Genomic DNA, 20,603 nt, shown 5'->3' on the forward strand with positions numbered 1-20,603 from the left:
GTGGCTCCCGCTTCAGTGACCCCAGCTGTCCTTACACTGTTACTCTCCTCATGTTACCTTAAGGTGCCATATCTACATGTTTGCCAAGACATTTCCTCAGTGATGGGTCTGAGGCCAGGAGGGTGAGACCATCAGGGAAGCCAGCACTGGCTGAGGTGTGGCCCAGGCTGTGGGACAAGGGGCAACAGACTGCTGGCTCAGGGCAGTTGCCCTGAGATGCTGCCGAAGACAGCAAGAGCCAAAGCGCACGGGCAGGAGGAAAAGGGCAGTATCAGTAAGGCCCTACGCAGGCAGAGGTCTGAGAGCACAAGGGGCTCCAAAAGCCAGGAGCCTCACTCTGGCTCTGCCCTACAACACCCTCCCAGGTTCCTTCCAGATAGCCATGACAGGGAGTCCTTGCTCCTCCTCAAAGGAGTCCATGCAGCTGGGGCTGGGCAAGGGGCAGGATACTGGAGCCCTGGGAGCCACCGTGTGGCCCCTGCTAAGGCACATGTGACCCCCAGCCACAGTGCGTGTGGCGGGGGGTGGTCAGTCAGGCCAGGTATGACCCCAGCAGTGTAGACTCCCAAAGGCAAGGACCTTACTTCCCATCTCCACTTGGCTAGCTCCCACCATGGGATGTGAGGCCCCACCTTCTCTTGGGGAGTGCCTGCCGGGAGAGTGAGCATTCAGATGCCAGCTACCCACGCCACCTGGCTGACTGAGAGTCAAAGGAGGCTGCTACCTTGCGCTGCCCTTGGAACCAGTAAAGAAAGGAGCTGCCTGAGGTCCCGGTGGAGACACAGCCCTGGAAACCAGCAGCCTGGCCCCAGCTGAGGATGCCACCCACTAGACCACACTGCCTCTGGCCACCGCACCACCAGATCAGGCCCTTCAAAGTGCCAGTGGGTGATATGAGGAATTTGAGAAGGAAGACAGAGGATCATAGAGGAAGGGAGGGGAGAATGAAACAAGATGAAACCAGAGAGGAAGACAAACCGTAAGAGACTCTTAATCTTGGGAAACAAACTGAGGGTTGCTGGAGTAGTGGGGGGTGGGAGGGATGGGGTGGCTGGGTGATGGACATTGGGGAGGGTATGTGCTATGGTGAGCGCTGTGAATTGTGCAAGACTGATGAACCACAGACCTGTACCCCTGAAATAAATAATACATTATATAATAATAATTTTTTAAAAAGGCAAAAAACAAAACAAAACAAAAAAACAAGAAAAAGAAAGTGCCAGTGGGGTAAGCCAGCTCAGTCTGCCATGTTCCTCAGAACCCAACCTGATGCAGGGTCACATCAGCACCTGCCAACTTGGAGGTTTCCTGCCGCTATGGGCAGGAGGGCTGGGCTTCTAGGCTCCAGGAGGCCACACATCTGCACAGACCAGAGCAGGGGTGGAGGTCACAACCAGGTGCCCGCTCTTCTGGGCTTCTCACTCTCCCCAGCCCCAACCAGGGACAGAGGAGTGATCTGAAACTCCAAGGTCAATTTGGAAGGAATGTTTTAACCAAAAGCTATGATAATAAAAAGTAAACATAAACCCTGCTCACTCCTCACTGACACAAACCTTCCGTTAAATAAACGTGGATGTGTGATACCAGAACAGTGCAGGCCCTCAGCCCACTCCCCTCCAGCAAGCAGGCAGCCATCTCTGAGCTGAAGCTCAGATGACATTCCTGTGCTCAGAGCCTAGGCCCAGTCAGGGAAGTGTGGGAGAGCACACCCAGGGCAGTGGAGGCCTAAGTCAACCCCCAGGAGTGAGCTGCTCAGTGCCAAGGCCCCTGGCATCCAAGGCCCAGGAGGGGCACCCATGTGCCTTTTTCCACACCATGCTCCCACACCCCCACTAGGTAGGAGACTGATGGCCAGCCCTGCCGGGGTAGGAGGAAGCTCCTACCCCCAGCACTGCCTGGGGACAAGGGGTCAGGCGACCCACAAACCACAGTAACAAAACATTAGATCACTACTTGTTGGTCTCTCGACACTTTATTGGCCCTATCTCCCAACATCCCCAAGGCAATTCCACCCACAGAGACATTGAGCAACCTGCCCTTGGCAACGCTGATGGGATGGAACCAGACCAGGAACCTGGGTCGGCTCAGCTCTGGGCCAAACTATGGATGCCCTTGTTCTGTGCCACCCCAGGAAAGACATCCCCACCCTTGCTTCTACCCCCAAGTCTCCTAGAACATAAAAAAATGTAGAATCACAGAATCATGGGAAATGTCATAAGCATCTGGGTTCTGGAAGGTACCATCACCTCCCTCCAAGTAGCTCTCCAGGAAGAACTCTCAGCCAGGCACTCTGGCAGGCTGGGGCCCTGGCCAGGCATCTGCGGGGCAGCCACGCTGTCGCCCAGACTTCCGGATATGCAGGAACCGGGGCCTAAGGAGACAGGGACAAGAGGCCAGTTACTTACTGCCTGGGTCCCAGGGGATGTGCAGAGAGTGGGAACGGTACACTCTCCCTACAGTCCTACAGCCAGAGCTGTGGATAGCCTGGGTAGAAAGACCGGTGTAGTGGTGGGGGTAGGGGTGGGTAGAGCTCACCTCCCACAGAAGTCCCTGCGCACAGCCACGAGATCAAGGAACAGGTTAGGTCGGCTCTGAAGCCAGCTGCCAACAAGCTCTGGGTGTCTTGGGTCCACTTCTAAGAAAATGCTCCTACATGGGGGAGAAATGGGTCAGCTCAACCAGGCAGGGCTGGGACCTGTACTTCTGCGTTGCCTGGGCTGGGAGGGGTGGGGTAAGAATGACTGTTAGGGCAGGCCCAGTACACACTGGGACAGACCCAGGAGACCTGCCCTATCCATACCCAGAGTCCTTCAGGAGCCAAGGTGCCAGGGCCAAGATGTGGGTAATGATGTCCATGCCCTCCTCCCCACCATCCAGGGCTAGTGGGTCTTCATAGCTGAAGGGGAAACAGAGGAAGGTTAGAGCCTCTGAAAAGTGTGGAAGAGCAGAGCAGGGCCCTCCACAAAGGGGCCCCGTGGAACTTACACTCTCAGCCTCAGAAAATCTGAGGACTCAGAAGAGAGGGTCCCCAAATGGCAGCTCTGATTCTCTTACCTCCTACAGGTAGCACCCCACCAGGCAGTGCTGGGCTGCTCAGTGAATCCCACTGACGGATATAGCAGGGCATGAGGGTCTCCCCACAATAAGGCTGCTCCTATGCTTGGTCTGGGGAAGCCTGTAGCTGGCCCAAACCACTCCTGAAAACCTGGAAAAGGGGAGCCAGCACCCTGACCCACATTACCGCTGCCTTGTCCAAGGACTTCTGGGCTACCCCTGGTTCTCAGATCGTTTGAGAACAGGATGGTTCAGTGCAAAGCCTGGAGTAGGGTCTTAGTCCCCGCTTTCCTGTTAAGCCCCCACATGACCTTGGACCAGGCATCTTTCCTCTCCGGGCCTCAATCTTCTATAAAATGATGTACCCATCTGAGCACCTTCTATGTAATTCTATACCACATCTGATACATGAGTCATTGCTAGGTCCTCCCCGTGGCCCTGCAAAGGTCTACCACTACCCTTTCAAAGGTCAGGCTCAGAGAGGTTCTGTGATTATCCAGTGGTCTTCAGTGGGAAGGCAGAAGCTGAACCAAGTAGGTCTGTGGGCTCCAGAATGAGCCTTTCTTTCAACATCGCTGCCCCTTTCAGTCCCTTCTCCCTCCCTGTACCTCCCAATGGTGTAGTCCCCCAGGGCAGACACATCCTACTAGGCCCTCTCAGGCCCGGCCTCCCTCCCACCACACCCTGCACCTGCGGATCTCAGGGGCCAGCTGCTCCATGTCTTGGTGGAAGATGTAGGGAGGGTTGCTGACGACCAGGTCCATGGGGCCCCAGGGCAGGAGGTGCGCCCAGCTCCCCTCTACAGTCAAAGGGAACACAACGCAGAGAATGGGTGGTAGCTCTACCTGCCACCGGGTCCCTTGGGTAGTCCCTCTCCCCAAGCCACACCCTGGGCCTATCTCTGGACCTAATAACCCAGGCTTGCAGATTAGTGCCCAGGGTCCCCAGCCAGCACACTGGTCAGGAGCGTGTATACTCTGACATGGCAGCTCTTCACCTAGAATATCCTTGCCCTCTCTTCTTCCTGTCAAAAATCTCCTCAATAAGCAAAACTCAGCTCAAGTGCCACCTTCAGGAAGCCCTCTCTGATTGCTTGGGCAAAGCAAGAGCCTCTGTCCTCTGCAGCCCCACTGGCCCAGCCATGCACTGCCTCCTAGCCAATATGGACTGAGTGTATGGAGGACATGCCTGGTTTCAGTCAATTCCTGGCAATTCTGTTTCCTGGTTCCATCCAGATGCCATGTGCTACACCAGGTGTACCGCACTCTAGGGATGGCACTTATGAGGCTCAAAGATCCTGTGGATACGTAATGCAGCCAGAACCAGAGCCAGAACCCAAGGACACTCTGCAAAGGTGTGGCTGAGCTGTATGTACCGTGCCTGGGCCAGACACAGGGGCAGGGCAGGCAGTATTAAAGTATTTTGGTCCTAAAAGCTTTCTCTTGAGCTTCTGCTTATCTCTCAACAACAAGCAAGCCCTAGTTAAAAACTCATTAGTTATGGGGGGGGTTCAGAAAGTAAGAAAGACCCTGTGGCCGGTCCCTGCATGGGTCAGGTCAGCCCACAAGGCAACAGGGACTTGCCTGTCCTCAGCAGGGATTGGTCTGAGATCCTCCGTATGTGTACGTGTGTGTGTGCACGCGTGCACGGGCATGTATAAATGAATGGTGGGGAAGCCCTCCTTCCATTTCTGTAGAGTGCCCATCCACCGAGCAACACCAGTGCCCAGGATCCAGCCCCCCAGGGAAGACCAGTAGGGAAGATACCTAAGGTCACATCGAGGGGGACGATCCGAATTCTGTCCAGCAACCGAAGCCTGGAGAGATGGGAAGTGAAGTGAGCACCGGGAAGACTCCTACCCATGGCTACCAGGACTATGAGAATAAACCCTTCTTGGACTGACAGATCTCTGGTGCCCACCGTCTTTCATAACCCTGTGGGGTCCATGCCAGGCCGCTCCGCCCCACCTCCCCTTTCTTAGGAGTGGAAAGCAGACATCAGTGAGTAAGACATCTAAATAGGGATTGAGAAGAGGCCCCAAAGCTGGACTTCCCCAATCCTGGCCCTTTTTACCCCTGTCCACCTACCTTTGAGCATTCTCCTGGGTCAGGCAGATGGCAGCTTCTCCTTTATCCACGGCAATGACTCGGCTCTGCCCCAAGAACAAACAGAGGGTACATAGGAGGCAGGGTGCCCAGAGAAGCCAGGCCTGGAGACCAGAGCTCCCCTCCATCCCCGTACCAGAGAGGAGGGAAAGACCCAACAGCTGTCCCTTCTTTGTAGCCAGGGTTTGGCCAGACAAAAGGGGATGGGGGCTGTGACCATGACGGGCTGGGGGCAGCCCTGTCCTCCCACATCTGGCCATCTCCCATCAAGTGCTTCTAGCAGAGATGGGTGGGGATCAGTGGGAGGGACAGTGAGTGGCAGTCCCAGTCTACTCAGGGTGGGGCACAGGGATGCAGAGGGGGCTCACCTGGGGAAGCTGACTCAGCAGGCTGAGGGCGATGGCTCCCGATCCGCAGCCCACCTCCAGGATGAGGGGGCCACCTTGGGCTCCCACTGTACAGGGACTCTGGGCCACCTCCTCCAGCACCCATTCAACCAGCTCCTGTGAGGCAGAGGGGTCCGAATCAGAGTCAGTGCCAACCTGGACCCCCTGGGGGTCTTGGTACAGAGGCCCAAGCACGGTTAGGCCCTGTGTGAAGGTAGCGGGGGTGGCTAAAGCCAGACTGATATTCATGTCAGGCCGTGGGCAGGTCACTCTGCCTCTCCATGCCTCAGATTCCCCATCTGTAAAACTGAGCAACTGAGGATAACCAACCTCATTGGGTGGCAGGGGGATTAAACAGAACCACACTCATGAAACATAGATCCCATTCCCAGTATAGGGTAAGTGTTCAATAAACCCCAGTGAGGCCCTTTACAGACAGCCTCCCACCTTGTGCTCATAGCAATGCTAAGAACCATACCTGATGGTCCCTGGCCACTTCCTCTGTGACTGGCCCTGCTTCCAGAGCTTTCCCTCCATTAATCTGTTGTATCCTCACAACCAGCCATTGAGGAAGCCAAGTCCCCTCCTGGAGCCCAACTTACAGCTCACGATTGCTAATTATCAGGAGCCGGAGTGTCCCCAGCTTCTTCATAGAGCTGAACTTAGGACGCTCCCAGGAAGGTTTCCAGGCCAAAAGGACATGGAATTCCCTTCATGGGGGTGGGGCACAGTAGGGAGAAGACAGTCCTGCCTGAGCCCCATATCCAAAGGGACTATGGTATACACAGGGCACAGGGTAAGTGGGCATGATGTGACAGGAGATGCCTGACTGCACCACACCTGTCTTGGGGGCCGGGGGACACTTCTAGACAGTGTCACTTTGGAAACAACAGGCTTTCAAGTCTTGTCCACCATCTGCCACCTGCAGAGACTGTGCATGGAAGCCAACAGAGGGTAGAGGTGAGGGTGGAGGGCTGCTGCCGCCCAGAAGCCAACTGTTTCTAATGAGCAGTGGAGTGAGGGCCCAAGTAGCCAGGCATGGAGCCAGGGAAGGGCAGTGTGCTTCGTTCTCAAAGGCAGCCCTTAGGAGAGGTCGCTCTACTTGGGACTCCAGGATCCCAGGCAGGGCTGGCTCAGGGAATGGGCAGAGGGATTAGCAAGTGGGTGCTTCCCTCATCTATAAAGAGGTCCACCTCCTCCAGAAAGGCTTCCTCACTCCCTGCCAGGCTCTCTCTCATGGCTTTCCTCACCATTGAGTCTCAAGTCTAGGATGCGGTTTGCCTCTCCCACCAGACTGAAGGCTCCATGATGGGAAGACCGGGGATCCAACCCATCACAGTGTGTCCCAGAGGCAAGGTCTGACCCTCAGGGGGCCTCTTGGCTACTTCTCAAGGGCTTGGCAAGCTCTTGTGGGAAGCCACTCTGAGTCTCAGACCCCCCACCAGGTCCCCCCAAATCTCCAACGTCAACAGTCAGGCTCAGTGGCTCCAGATCGCTCAGACCCATTTTTCACTTAAGCTCCTCAGTGCTGAGTCCCAAAAGGCATTTCATCCTTCCAGGCCCCCCAATCCCCAGAGCAGAGAGCTCACCTGTCCCCAGGGTAGCAAGTCCAAGGCAGGTAGAACTTGGCCAGTGGGTCCAACCCTTTCTATTCCCCCCACCTGTTCCCACCAGCCCTGTACCAGGCACTAATGGAGACTTTAAGGGTGCTTGCAGCAATTTGGGCCCTCAGTGTTGGGACTGACATAGCGCAAGCAGCCTAGGGCTGTGGTGGAGACTGTGGTCTCAGTGCTGAGGCCACGTATGAGCGGCTGGTAGGAGAGCTGAGACTTGTCAGGGCTGTGAGCATCTCCTGGTTTCCTGGCCACAGACAGACCTACTCTGGTTGGAGAATGACCTCTTGGCCAGCCTCCTCACAAAGACACCCTTGACCTGAGAGACACACACCACATATATGAACAGCCACCCCGGGCAGCGTTTGAAGCTGAGAGACTGGGCCCCCATGGCCACCAGTACCCTCTGTTATACTCCAGAGGATCATCCTGGCTATGGGACCACCTGGGGTCTAAGGGTAGAGACCACCCACAAAAGTCCAAAAACTCTCCTGTTCACCAAGTGAAGAGCCTCCAGCCTCCATCAGTCTGAAACTGGTGGCTCTTTAGGGAAGGCTGAAAGCCAAGTGGTCACAGACCCAGGGCACCACCTCCAGATGAATAAGGGAAGAATCCAAAACCATGATGGGATGGGGATAGGAGGGAATGTGGGGAACAGGGAGCTTTTGGCTCTGCTGGAGCCGCTGTCTCAGCAGGACCCTATACCCCCTCAAAAGGTCGGCCCAGGCCTCAGCAGGACCTGAGTGCTGTGAGCACCCTCCATTAGGATGCTCTGGGTGGGCAGCCCGAGGAGGGTGGCATTGCCTCCCTCAAGCCAATCACAGACAAGGCACTGAGCCTCCTATACCCCACAGAGCCTCACCTCGCCAGGCTGGATAGGAATGGTTCACACTCCCAGCCTTGGGTTTCCCACTGTACACACTGCCAGGCTGAGGATTGAGCCACCTTCCCACCCACAGGGAAAGCCCAACTCATCGGGCCACATGCCACCTACAGCTTCGCATTTCTGACTTCTGCCCCCGTCATCAGAAACTGCCCTTCAGTGGATGGAAAGAACACAGGCACCATGATCTCTTCCCTGCCCCCATTCTCCCTACTCCCTGCCACAGGCCACGTCCTCTCAAGTTCTTGGTAAAGCATCCCCCAGTGTGGCTTCACATTGGGGCAAACCTGGCAAGTTCTCAGAAATGTCTGTAGAGTGAGGTGAGGACCTGGCCTCCCAACCACAGCCTCCCCCTCTGTCTTCCCTCCCCCTCCCCCTTGCAGCAGAGCTGCTCTCCTGGCCCAGACCCACACAGGAATGGCGGGGGAGGCCCCACATGGGAGCCGGAAGTTCACATCCGACATTCAGAACCCTGGAGCGCATGGCTGGTGCCGTGTCAGCTCTGAGGGGATTCAAAGGTCATCATGGTTGCTTCCCTCCCATGCCCTGACCCTTGACAGCCTCAGGAGACAGTGAGTGACCTCCCAGCCAGAGGTCACAGGCTTGGGGAAGACACAGAGTAGACTCCCAAGAGGCTACAGGTGGCAGGCCACATCCTGCTCTGGATCTCTGCACCCCATCCCAGCTCGTCCAATCCCAGATGGGGTAGCCCCAAGGGAGGTTTGGGGCCCTGACCCAGAGTCAAGAAGTCCGAACACTGCCCCCATTCTCCTCCCCTTGGCAGCCCTGTGACTTCAGGAAGTTCTCAGATTCCCTACTGTCCCTCCCAACACTGGGCTGTAAGGCAAGGACCTGGCTTCTCAACCACATGATGTGGAAGTGCATGGGGTCAGAGGGTTTCTCGGCTAGGGGAGAGAGGCTAGGAAAGTGAGGAGGGGCTCTGGGTCCCTTTTTGGGCAGGTGAATGAAGGCTGATCCTTCCCAGGAATGGTTGTATGCCTGGGTACCTTTCGAGAAACACCCCTTCTCAGAACCTGGTGCCCTCTAGCTCGCCCAGCAGCCCACACACAGCTCCATTCACCTGCTCTGCTCTCTGTCACTCCTTACAAGGTCAAGGGGAAGCCCAAGAAGGGCCACAGAAAGCATCTCTCCCAGAATAAGGGTGCCTCACCCAGGGACAGCATGCTGGGGCCACACACCCTAGTCCTAGTAATTTGAGGGACAGGAGGGGATTACCTGACCAGACAGTAGATCTAAGAGGACCGCCAAGTCACAGATTCCTTCCACAGCCTCCCTAGTCTGAAGGCCCAACCCTCTTATCATCTGGGCCCAGAAAGGACAGTGACTTACCTGAGGTCACATAGCTGCACCAGGCCTCAGGGCGTCCAGCTGGAACCCTATCCACTTCACCCATGCCTCCTGAGGAGGAGGAGGGCATTTTCCCCCCATGGATTGGGTAGGCCAGGCCTGCATACTGGGGCAGTGGCCTGAGATGTGAGGACAGTCAAGGAGGCCAGCAGGAGACCCCTGCACTCTTGGCCCCACCTACCCCTCCAACCAGAAGATACCAGTAGGGAAGAGCAAGGCCTCTGAGAACCATAATCATGGGGTCCCAGCACCCCCTGGAGGAAGTCCGGGGCAAGACAGGTGCCCTAAACACCACCCTTAACTCCATCCGGCCCTGTCCTAGTTGCACACCTACCTCTGTTTCCGGGCGAGGGATGAACACTGGGGGGGCCATCTTCAGACTGAGTCCTTGAAAGTCCCACTCGCCAAGGATGTACTGCACAGGCATCCTGCAGAGGGGGCAGCTGGGCGATCAGTGCCAGAGCCTGGACCAACAGGACCATGACTGGGTTGAGAGATACCACTTGTGGGATACCAAAAATGTCAGGTAGGGTCATGCCTCCTGTGCCCCAGGACTCTGCGCCAAGCCAAGGCCTTCCCTCCCTCCCTTCTTCCTTTCTACTCGCGTGATCCCCCTCTCATCAATACCTACTACCAACACCTCCCCAGTCGTTGGATACTTTCCTCCTTCCTGACCATGAATTAGTCAGGCTGGGGGAAACCAGACACCTGTTCCCCACACAGAGCCCTAAGGTCTGGCCCATGGGTGCTCACCTTTGCAATCGGCGGCTACTCAGCTCCTGGATGCATTGTAGCTGCCAAGAGGTCAGGGGCTGGGTCCAAAGTACTGGTCTCAGGCTCTGAAACTGCCCCACAGAGAATGTGAGCAGCTGGCTCCCCAATCTAGGGGCCTGACCCAGGTTTATGTGGACAATGCCTGTGGGCCCAACACTGGCCACCTTGGTCATCCCTGGACCCCTACTGTCTGACACACACTGTAATAGTTCATTAGATGAATGAATAAGTATCTACCTAAGACAATCCTTCAGAAAATTCCCATCACTCTCAGCACTCTCAGTGGGGCAGAAAAGCCCAGATGTTCTTCCCCAGGGTCCTCCCTCCCCCCTCTTCTGCCCTCTTGACAACTCTGCACTTAACTGTTTTGGCTCCAAGGACATGAGCCACGATGTACTCACTGGATGCCTGGGCCTCAGGGATGCCCCTCTTCTCAAAGACTGCAGTCCAGTGGCTGACCACCTCTGTGGCATTCAATGACCCAGCCAGAGGCAGATGGGGTTGCCATGAGCTGAAGGCCCAGCCCCTGGTGCCTCCCCTCTTCCCGGGGCCAGACAGGAGGGCCCAGAGCATTCGGCCCCCAAGCTCCATGTCTCCGGGAAAGACTCTCCTGAGTGCTCCCAGGTCCCTAAATCTTCCTTGTGATATCAGCTGCTGAAGATGATCACTGGCTCCAACCAGGTGGAGATGGTCACGGGCTCTGACTCCTCAAGGTGGCTTTGGCCCAGATGTTGACTGCCACCCTGGGAGAGGAAGGAGAACCAGAAGAACAGCTGAGCCTTATGTGACCCACTCCCCTCTGACCTGCTGCCTGAGAGAGGGCATGCTCTTCCTCTGCTACCTCCTTAACTCCATTAGACCTTCACCCACCTATTTGATTCTTCTTGTCTTGACCAGTTATGTTTTCTTCACGTTTTTAGCTGAAGTGGGCTGAAGCCAGAGCTCAGTCCCTGGCGATGCGTCCGGACCCAGGCTTGAGGGTTGAACAGATCTGTTCCCTCTAGTGTGTGTGACCTTGGGAAAATCATCATTTCTAAGTTCCAGTGTCCTCCTCCATGAAATGGGGAAAATAACACCAACTCCATAGCAAGCAGTACATTAGACAATGAATACCAAGGGCCTGAGAGCCAGCTCAACACACAGAAGGGACTCAGTGTTATATGCTCTTAACTAATATTACAAGACGGAGGAGGCTGCCTTTGCTTGGGGGGCTTTGCTTTTGACATTTTGCTTGTATTGTGACTGATATGTATGCTAAAACTCTCCGTCCCCACCCCCATTTGACCCATAATCCTAAACATCAGCATAAATTGCCAGGTTAAAAAAAAATGGACAGGGCGCCTGGGTGGCTCAGTTGGTTAAGCGACTGCCTTCGGCTCAGGTCATGATCCTGGAGTCCCGGGATCGAGTCCCGCATCGGGCTCCCTGCTCGGCAGGGAGCCTGCTTCTCCCTCTGACCCTCCCCCCTCTCATGCTCTCTCTCGCTATCTCATTCTCTCTCAAATAAATAAATAAAATCTTTAAAAAAAAAAAAAAAAAAAAAAAAAAATGGACAATTTTTGTTAACTTTATATTTAAGATGTCACAAACAAGGTTTACCAGAAGGTTTAAAATCAGTGGCTCCCTTTCCCTTAGCACGGACCAAGGTCCAAACTAGCATGTACTGAGCACCTGCTACGTGTCACATCTTCAAAAACAAGCTGGGAGGGAAAGGAGGCTCCAAGAGGGAAAGCGACTTGCCTAAGATCACCTAGCTAGAACTGTCCCAGGCAGGACACAACCCCAGGTCCTCCGGAGTCCAGAGGCGGCTCTGTCCACTTGAGCGTTGCCCCAGGAAGAGCCGAGACCCGAAGTCAGGGATGCCGCTTCCCTGTCAGCTCTGCAAGGCATCGTTAATGACCCAGGCGAGGTCGCCTCTCCCCGAGCCTGTTTCTTCATCTACATAACGCGAGGTGGGGGGGGGGGGGGTCTCGAGGGTACTGCAGTCCAGGGGCCCCCGTCCCGGTTCCCATTTCTAGCGCATACCTGCCTGAAGAGTTATCCCGCCCGCCCTCCTGGCGGCAGAAACTGCCGGGGCTCGGCTCCCGGATGTGCATGACCCGCGGTGCGCTCCCTCGGACGCCCTGCTTCCGGGGTCGGCGCGTCTGAGAAAGGGCTCGGGCGGATCCAGCAACCCCCAAGCTCCAGGGTTCCTAGGGCTCCCGGGTTCCAGCGGACTGCTGGGTAGGCTGTGAAAGCCACGCGGGTTACGCCCGCAGCCCCACGGGTGGGAGAGTGCGTGGATGTGTGGGAGGTTGCTCCCTCGGGGCCAGGGCCCTCGATTCTTCCTGAAGGTCACGGAAGGGACCTGGCTCCAGCCCGCGAGGACTACGCGGAGCTGGCTTTTGGGTACCCGGCCGCGGGCGGTGTGTTGTCGGTCCGAGCGGAGGCGTGTCGCCAGCCAGCTCCGGGTTTGGAATTGGGGCGCGAGATCCAGGGGCGTGGTCGAGCGTAGCCTCAGGGCAGGCCAAGCAGCACGTGGACGGATTCCAGTGTTGGGGGCGGGTAGCAATTTGGGGGAGGGATCCGGTGTCCAGGACTTGGCCGAGGAAGTGGCCCGAGTCGCGCTGGGGGCCAGGTGGCTACTGGACCCCGGGGCCGCTCTTGACCCTTTTGTTCCCGGGTTTTAGGGTTTGGAGCAGGGGACTCGAAACCGGACACAGGAGACCTGTGTTCGAATCGTGACTGTTGCCAGCTCACTCTGTGGGCCTCAGTTTCTCCTAATACAAAATTCATGGCAATGTCCCTCAAAGTGTGGCCTGCCGACGCCCTCCCCCACCAGAATCTATTGTTAACTAGATCACTGTTAACATAAACATGCAGTTTCCCCGGACTCGGTCCCAGACCGAGGCGGGGGGCGGGGCGGGGAGGGGGAGCCTCGGGGATCTGCATTTGTACAAAAGCTTCTCGGGGTGATCCCCGTAAGTTCCTTTGAGAACCCAAGGATTACAAGGTATCTGAAGGCCCCTCCCCTGAGATGATCGCGCCGTAGATGGAGGCTATTATGAGGTGTATATGTAGCCTTGCTGCCTGTGTCAGACTGCCCAATAATAATACCTCTCCAATAATAATACCAACAGCTCCCAACTTCTCTGGACTGAGCTACCCCATTTCTAGCCCAGGTTGGGTGTAGTTCACCAAGAACCCTCTCAGTAGAGCCCATCTGAGCAGGAAGCCGAGCTCCAGGGAAGGGAAACATCTCGCTCTAGGTCACAAAGCAGTAAAGGGGCGAGCCACAGTTAACGCAGGTCCAAGGACTCCCAGTCCAATGCTCTCCGGGAGCCCCCAGCGTCCGCCTCCGTTTGGGGAGCACCAATCTATCTCGGCGGAGGTGGAACTCCGCCCGAGTTCTGGTGCAGGAAGGGCTTGGCCACCCACGGACCTGTACCCGACTTCGGCGTAGACCACGGGTAATGAGGGGTAGTCTCCAGGAACCGAGACCCTGTGTCCGGCTCCTGCTGGGGGCGGAGCCAGATCCAGCGACAGGCGAGCGGGCCAGTGCCAGGCAGGCTGTGGGCCTGACAGCCAATCGGGAGCCGGGGGCGAGGAGCCGGCAGGGAGGCGAGGCGCTGGAGCGTGGGGGACCCGCGGGGCTACTCGCCTCGGCCCCACCCCCGCGGTGGGTCCAGGCCCTGCCTGTCCCGGCCCCGGCTGCCTGAGCCGGCTCTCGTGGCTGGCGGGCGGTGCGCTGTAGCGGGCCCAGCCCGCGGCTCCGGGCGCACTGGGAGGGCGGACCTGGGCTCGGACCCGCTGCCCCCGCCCTGGCCGTCTGCCGATCGCCACCACCCCTAGCCTCTCCGGCTGAGCTCGGCGCCCCAAAGAGGATTAAGTAAGTGCTGAGGTCGTAGCTTCTGTGCAAGAAGGGAGGAATCACCGAGTCGCAGAGGCGGGGATGGGGATTGGAGCAGGGAGGACTGAGGAACCTGGTAGAGAACGGTATGCGGGTTCTCGGAGGTCGCGGTGCCAACCCATCTCAGCCGTTTCCTTCTCTTGCCCTTTGGACCCTCGGGCAGTACCAGACAGTGATGAGCGGGGCCTTTTCTCTGTTTTGGACCGAGGAGTAAACACAGCCCAGAGCAAGAGTTAAGGGTCTGGCCCAAGGTCATGTCTGGGGTCAGAGGCAGAGCCAAGAAAGAACCTGGAATTGCTGACGCGTTCAGCCTAGATGGAGAGAGAGAGGGCAGAGAGGGATGAGCCCCCATATCCCTCTGCCAACCTTGCCCCTTCCTGAGGAGCCATCATAAGTGTGTACACACCTCCCGCACACCCATGCACCTGCACAGGACGGCACCCCACATACACCCATGAGCTAGCACAGGGATGTATGTGTGCAGCCATGAGCTGTGTACCCCCCCCTCCCTAGGCCCACCCTTCTGCAGCGTGGCTGCGACCCCTTCCCACCTTGCCCTACCCAGAGCCTCTGGCCTGGGAAGAGGTAAGCCACACCCTGGTCTCCGCATGTCTTACTCTCTTTTCCCAAGAGAGGAGGGGGGAGAAGAGAAGCACCTCAGAGTGGGAGCTCCATGCTCCCTGCTCACCTTGCTTTTCCTTGTCCCTGGCAGCCCCTAGCTCCCCTATGGGGGTCCAGTGACCCTAAAAGCCTGCAGAGAAGCCCTGCCAGGGGACCTGACTTTAGGCTCTCTCCCCTTCCTGTCTTCTGGTCTCTCCGCACCTGTCATCCACTCCCCGGCCCCCATCCCCTGCAAACATAGCCTGGATCACACAGCGGGCTAGGTCAAGGGGCTCCTGTGGCTCCCCCTTTCCCAAGTGTGTTGGCCAAGGGGGGGAAAGTCAATATACTAGGTGCTTACTGTGGGTAGGGGTTACACTGAGCTAAGTCTTTTCTAGGGACCAGTTCATTCTGACATTTCAATGACCTTATAACCCTGTGAGGCTGTGAGGGAGGTGGGGTATTGTTTGTCTGTTTGTTTGTTTTTAATCTTGATCTTAGACTCAGAGGAACTGAGACCCAGAGAGGTGGAGAGACATGCCTAGGGTCATCTGACTCTTGGGCAGGTGTTTCCCTCCAGGAAAGGAAAACGCTGCTGTGGTTTTTTTTCTCCCCAAGCAGGAGGTGAGGGATATGGGGGGCAGGGAGTGAGGGGGTGGGAAATGTGGGGAGTAGGGGGGTGGAAGGGTGGATATTATGTAGGGGAGAGACTTTTTCTTTCAAACCTCCCTACTACCTTTCATATCTTCCAAGTATGATCACTATGTTATCATACCCTCAAAAAAGGGGCATTTTCACCTTCTTAAATCTACACGGGAACTGTACTTAAGTAAAGCACATGTCCTAATGTCCCCTGAACTTGCCCTTGCCCTCAAACTTTTATTTCCCCAGTACCTTCAGAACTTAGGGGTACTTGATCTCACCACTGAGTCCTGTCCTAAGCCTCATGTTTTTCATTTTTTCTCTTCCAGCACCCAGGGGGCCGGGGAGCTCCCTTTCTCCTCGGAGGTGGCAACCTGGAAGTATAGCAGGGGCCACAGGCTGGGATACTACCCATGTCAGGAGCGAGTTGGCAGGTCGACTGACCACAGGCAGTCTCTCAGCCAGGGCCCTCTCAGCATTGGCATGGACTCCAGGATCCTGCCTGCCAGGGGCTGGCTCAGCAGCCGCCCACCCACCTCTGAGCCCGACCTGGAGCCTGCCACAGAGGGGCCAGCCTCTGAGACCACCACCCTCAGCACAGAAGCCACCAACTTTAATGACACCAGAATCCCTGATGTGACTGGTAGCACAGCTGGTGTGGGCACAATGCTTCTGTCCTTTGGGATCATCACGGTGATTGGCCTGGCTGTGGCCATGGTAAGAGCTGTTAGGCTGGGGCTGACCAGTTGGGGGGGGGGGGGCACTCTAATCAGAAGACAATTGTCTGTTAATGATAGCACAGTCTTCCCCTTCTCCAGGGATGTGTCCACTGGAGACCAGAGGGGCTGCCTCCAACCGGAAGAACCAGAGAGGGTTCTGAGGATACATGGCATCTTGAGCTGGGCCATGAGGGCCACAGAGGAGTTGGGCAGGAGGATGTTCCAGGTGGAGGGTCCTGATGGGCGAAAGTTTGGAGGCAGACAGGAGTTTCTGGGCACAGCAGGCAGGACAGTGAGGCGAGGCAAGTGCGGGGAGGGGTGAGTAGGAGTAGAGGCTAGAAGGCGATCGGAATAGATCACAGGCCACAGTGCAGGCAGGCTGCTCCGGGCATGGCAGGCTGCTGGCGGCCTTTGTTCACTTGCCAGGTATTTCCTAAGCCCCTGCCCTGGACCGAGCCTTCAGGTCCCCAGGGACTAAGGAGACTAAGGCCTGCCCGGCGGTTCTTACAGGGAACAGGAGACCGATAAAGCCAATGATGCCAAGGGAAGCCCGGAGGGACTGAGTTGGGGAGTTGGGCAGGAGGACTTCCTAGGCTAGGTGGTCAGGGACAAACTGAGGAGGCAACATTAGAGCTGAGACCCCAAAGTGGAGGCCTGGCCCCAGTACCACAAGAAGGGGCAAACTTGGGCAGACCTCTGAACAGAGGTGAGCTGGGGTAAAGACTGAAGGTGTTCCCTGATAGGGGATATGACATTTCCAGATCTGGTGTCTGTCCCTGCAGATATGGGCCCTCCCCCTAATCTGCTACACGGACACTCAAAATGTCACTGAGGGACTGCTGGAGATGGTGCTGGCTCAGACAAGGAAGGGGGGAGGTGCACCTGAGGTCCCCCAGGGGGTCTGACAATGGTGGCACCCTGGCCACCGCCCCTCACAGGCTCTGATGGCCAGCCTTAGGCTCAGGACTGCGTTGTTCTGGCAAATAGAGCTGTGGATGGTCCATCCGTGACCTGGCTGGAGCTGCTGTCCAACCAAGGTTGCCATATGGGCCCTGTAGGCTCCGGATCGCCGCCAGAGAACAAGTGCTGGCCAGCGAGCAGGGTCAGGATGCAGCCCACAGAGCAAGCAGCCTCCTGGGGCAGGGGCGAGGCGGAGCGCCAGTGTTTCCCCATGCCACCCATGTGGCAGCAAAGCAAACCCATACAGCCTTACCTCAGGGAAAAAGTGGGGTCTGGAATCTGCCCTTGCAACTCTAGGCCAGAGATTATGTCCCAGGAACTTGGGAGGACTCCATGATGCTTCATTCTGGAGGAACGTTCAGAGGGCCAGGGTAGAGGGCCTTCTTGCCCAAACCAGAGAGGGGTCAGCCCCTTCTTCCCCCATCTCTCAGTGCTTTGTACAGGGATGTCCTGCTCCAGCCCAGAGCACATGGGTCTTGTATGTTTCCTCAGGCTGCCTAAGCCTTTATCTTCAGGTCTGTACAATGGAGGTTAGGACCCAGGGGCCTTCCTACCTTCCTCCAGCATGTGGGTTCTGCCATTTAGTCTGGGCTGCTGTCCGGGGACTCGGGCTCTCCTCCCCAGCCCCCGTCCACTGAAGGCTATCAGCCTCCCATGGAAACCCCAGAAGCCCAGCCCAGGGTCTTGCCTCGAGCACTGCCCTGCAGAGTCTGGCCACTACCTGTCCCTTGTTCTTTTTTCCCATACAAGGCTCTGGGCCTGGGGGGTGTTGAGAGGAAGGGGGGCCCTGAAATCTTCCCCTCCCCCTTGAAGAGTCCAAGGCAGGTGCTGAGTGGCTGGAACTGCAGTGTGTATTGGTGGAGACAACGCAGGCCTGCTCCCCACTTCGCAGCCCGGGCACTGTCAGCATCTGATACACACCAAAAGGAGGCACAAATGCAGGATGTGTGTGTCCCTGGGAGGGAATCCCAGAGGTCTTGGGGATCCACAGTTCTCCTGTTCATCGGCCTCAGCTTGTCCCTTGTCCCAAGGAACTGCTGGTTAATCAGGGACTCCTTGCCCAGCCATCTGACACTGCTCCTTCTCTTGCAGGTTTTGTACATTAGGAAGAAGAAAAGGTAACTCCCCAGTTGCCACCCAAAACTGCAGCCTGTTGGCAGTGTTGGGCTGGACTCCGGGGCCGTGGGTGGGAAAAGAAAGTCCCACCACCGTCGGGGCCCCTCTCCGTTGTCAGAGAGCCGGTTCCTCTTCTGCCCACTGAAGGCTGGGGTTGGTGGCTTGCCCTCGGGGAGTGCTGAGCCACTTTTGCCCCACTGCCCCAAGCTCCAGGTCACTGACTCCCTGCCCCTGCCCGGCCCCCAGAGGCTGTGGATCACACAAGGGCCTGGCCTAGGCAGTCCCCATGGACCTCACAGATGATGCCTATGTGGGCCATGGCCCCATCTGGTCCCGGGAGTGGGTAACTATCCATCTGAAGGGTGGAGGTGGTATACAAGTACCAAAAATGTCTTTCATTTAATCCTGGGGGAAATCTGAGCCCCCCTCCCTCCCCCCCGCCCCCAGCATAGCTGTGTGCTAGGACTCAGGTGCTCAGTGAGCAGGGCCTGGAGGGCTGGCGGGAGGGGAAGGGCCTGCTGTGCCCCCAGCAGCCTCTGCCCCCACCCACAGGCTGGAGAAGCTCCGCCACCAGCTCATGCCCATGTACAGCTTCGACCCTACAGAGGAGCAAGATGAGCTGGAGCAGGAGCTGCTGGAACACGGGCGCGACGCCGCCTCCATGCAGGCTGCCGCCTCTGTGCAGGCCGCGCAGGGCAAGGTGGGCACTAACGGGCTCCCCCAGCAGCCTGCTCAGGACTCTACCACCCCCACCCTCCTTCCTTTCTCATGCAGCTTTCCAGTACCCGCCATGTGGTTGGGTGGCAGCTCTCAGGTACATAGGTTTAGAAACTGGTAGAATTTCTCCATGGCCACCCACAAACTGACTGCACAAGGCCAGGGCAGCCCTGAGATCCAGCCGGGCTTTGCCCCTGCTAGTCTCGTGATCTTGGCAGTCCCCTTGGCCTCTCTGAGCCCCTGCTTTCTCATCTGCAAGTGAAAATTCTAATTCTTGCCCTGTGTGCCCCCATGGCTTGGCTAGGAAAGCAGGAGAGGGCTGATGGGAGAGATTGTTGGGGGCTAAGAGCCTGGTGCCTTTGCCCCCCTGAGGGCCCATGTCTCCTGAGCGGGTTGTGGTGGAGGTCAGATTCTGGAAGAGTGGCACCTCTGAGTAGACTAATGGGTCCTAGTAACTGACAGACCCTGGGCGGATGGCAACGCTAGCCAAACTTGCCTCTTACATCCAAAGGGTTGGGTACCTGTGTGGTCACCGGGCCAGAGCCGCTGGCTGGTTGCCACCAGCCCCCCCAAATCCCCAAGGGCCAGAGCACCATGAGGAGACCTGGTCTCTCCCTGACCCATGAAACCCCTTTGCATTTCTCCTTGCCTTGGCCCCACAGGTTGCTGGGGGCATCTGGCCCTCCCAGAGGCAGAATTAGGAGACCGGACTCCGGAAGAGTCCACACTGGGAGAGTGCCACCAGCTCTGTGGCAACTGACCAGGACACATTCCCCACTTGGGGTATTTGGGAAATCAGGCTGAAAACCTTGGTCCACCCAGCCCATGGGACGACTGACAATTTGACAGTTGTTTCCTGGGCGCTTCCCTTGGTCCAGCCCCAGTGCTAGGGCTGGGGGGTGCAGAGGTGAGCCCCCTTCTGCTGGGAGAGAGGAGTGCCTGCATTGTTCATGCAGCCTCTAGGCGCACAGGGTAAGCGCGTGCTGGCAAGCTGGTGATGGCTGGGGGCGGGGAGGAGTCCTCAGAGCCAGATGGTAGTTCCAGGCTGAACTTGCAAGGGGGGCATTCCAAGCAGAAGGCATAGCGGGTGCCAAGCGCAAACAGGCAAACCAGGAAGCAAGGGTGGAAGTGACTGGGCCAGAGAGTACGTGGCCTTGGTCGAGGTCCCTGATGCCCTTGACTGTCTCTCTGCAGACCACGCTCTCCTCTCAGGGCCCACTGCAGAGGCCCAGCCGGCTGGTGTTCACTGACGTAGCCAATGCCATCCATGCGTGAGTGGCCCGAGGACCGGCCCGGACCTCTGATGAAGACATCTGCCATCGTGCCCCTTGAGCTTGATTGTTAAGACCCACTCTCAAGACCTGCCTTGCTGAGGCCCAGCTGTTCCAAGGACCCACCTGCTGCCTCTCCAGGCTCTAAGAGAGGGCCCTGGCCAGGCTAGACATCTGGCTACTGAGGTCTCCTGATCTGAGGGCCCTGCTAGAGGGTATCCTTCATATCAGGAAAGTTGAGAGCCACTGCTGGCTTCCTTGTGTCCTGCCCAGACCCGTCACATCACGGTTTGCTCCTCTAATGTGGAGGAAGTGGGGGAGACATGGGATGGGAGGGGGCGGGGAGGAGAGTAGGGAGGGGTTCCCCTTTGTCAGGGAGAGACCTGTCTTTGGAATCTGCAGCCTCCTCTGGAGTAGGGAGGGGCAATCAACCAGGTCTTGGGGACAGGATGTGGTGGCACCCTGGGAGAAGCCCAGGGATAGACTAGAACTGCCTGGTGGGCAAG

General features: G+C 57.3%; 2 protein-coding genes across 5 annotated transcripts; one reads left to right on the top strand and one right to left on the bottom strand.

Moving 5' to 3' along the window:
• Window positions 1–1,953: 1,953 nt before the first annotated feature.
• Window positions 1,954–12,263, bottom strand: HEMK1 (HemK methyltransferase family member 1). 3 transcript variants are annotated; one of them, XM_021686990.1, is made up of 12 exons: window positions 12,209–12,263; window positions 11,054–11,197; window positions 10,585–10,926; window positions 10,163–10,254; window positions 9,744–9,837; window positions 5,528–5,662; window positions 5,142–5,206; window positions 4,821–4,870; window positions 3,745–3,853; window positions 2,801–2,896; window positions 2,536–2,649; window positions 1,954–2,371 (listed from the first exon to the last, which is right to left on the bottom strand). In XM_021686990.1, the coding sequence occupies exons 3-12, from the start codon at window positions 10,654–10,656 to the stop codon at window positions 2,278–2,280; spliced, it is 921 nt and encodes a 306-aa protein (XP_021542665.1). In that variant the 5' UTR covers window positions 10,657–10,926; window positions 11,054–11,197; window positions 12,209–12,263; the 3' UTR covers window positions 1,954–2,277. The 3 variants fall into 3 exon arrangements, with proteins under 3 accessions (XP_021542665.1, XP_044772950.1, XP_021542664.1); XM_044917015.1 differs by lacking the exons at window positions 11,054–11,197; window positions 12,209–12,263 and having other exon boundaries at window positions 2,536–2,646; window positions 10,547–10,806; XM_021686989.1 differs by lacking the exons at window positions 11,054–11,197; window positions 12,209–12,263 and having other exon boundaries at window positions 10,547–10,806.
• A 3,452-nt stretch (window positions 12,264–15,715) lies between these two features.
• C1H3orf18 (chromosome 1 C3orf18 homolog) lies at window positions 15,716–20,152 on the top strand. 2 transcript variants are annotated; one of them, XM_021686991.2, is made up of 4 exons: window positions 15,716–16,031; window positions 18,086–18,111; window positions 18,662–18,809; window positions 20,021–20,152. In XM_021686991.2, exons 1-4 carry the CDS (start codon window positions 15,798–15,800, stop codon window positions 20,099–20,101), a joined length of 489 nt encoding a protein of 162 aa, XP_021542666.1. In that variant the 5' UTR covers window positions 15,716–15,797; the 3' UTR covers window positions 20,102–20,152. The 2 variants fall into 2 exon arrangements, with proteins under 2 accessions (XP_021542666.1, XP_044772958.1); XM_044917023.1 differs by having other exon boundaries at window positions 15,716–15,971.
• The last annotated feature ends 451 nt before the right edge of the window (window positions 20,153–20,603 follow it).

Source organism: Neomonachus schauinslandi, chromosome 1 (assembly GCF_002201575.2).
Source record: "Neomonachus schauinslandi chromosome 1, ASM220157v2, whole genome shotgun sequence".
NCBI classification, from domain to species: domain Eukaryota; kingdom Metazoa; phylum Chordata; class Mammalia; order Carnivora; family Phocidae; genus Neomonachus; species Neomonachus schauinslandi.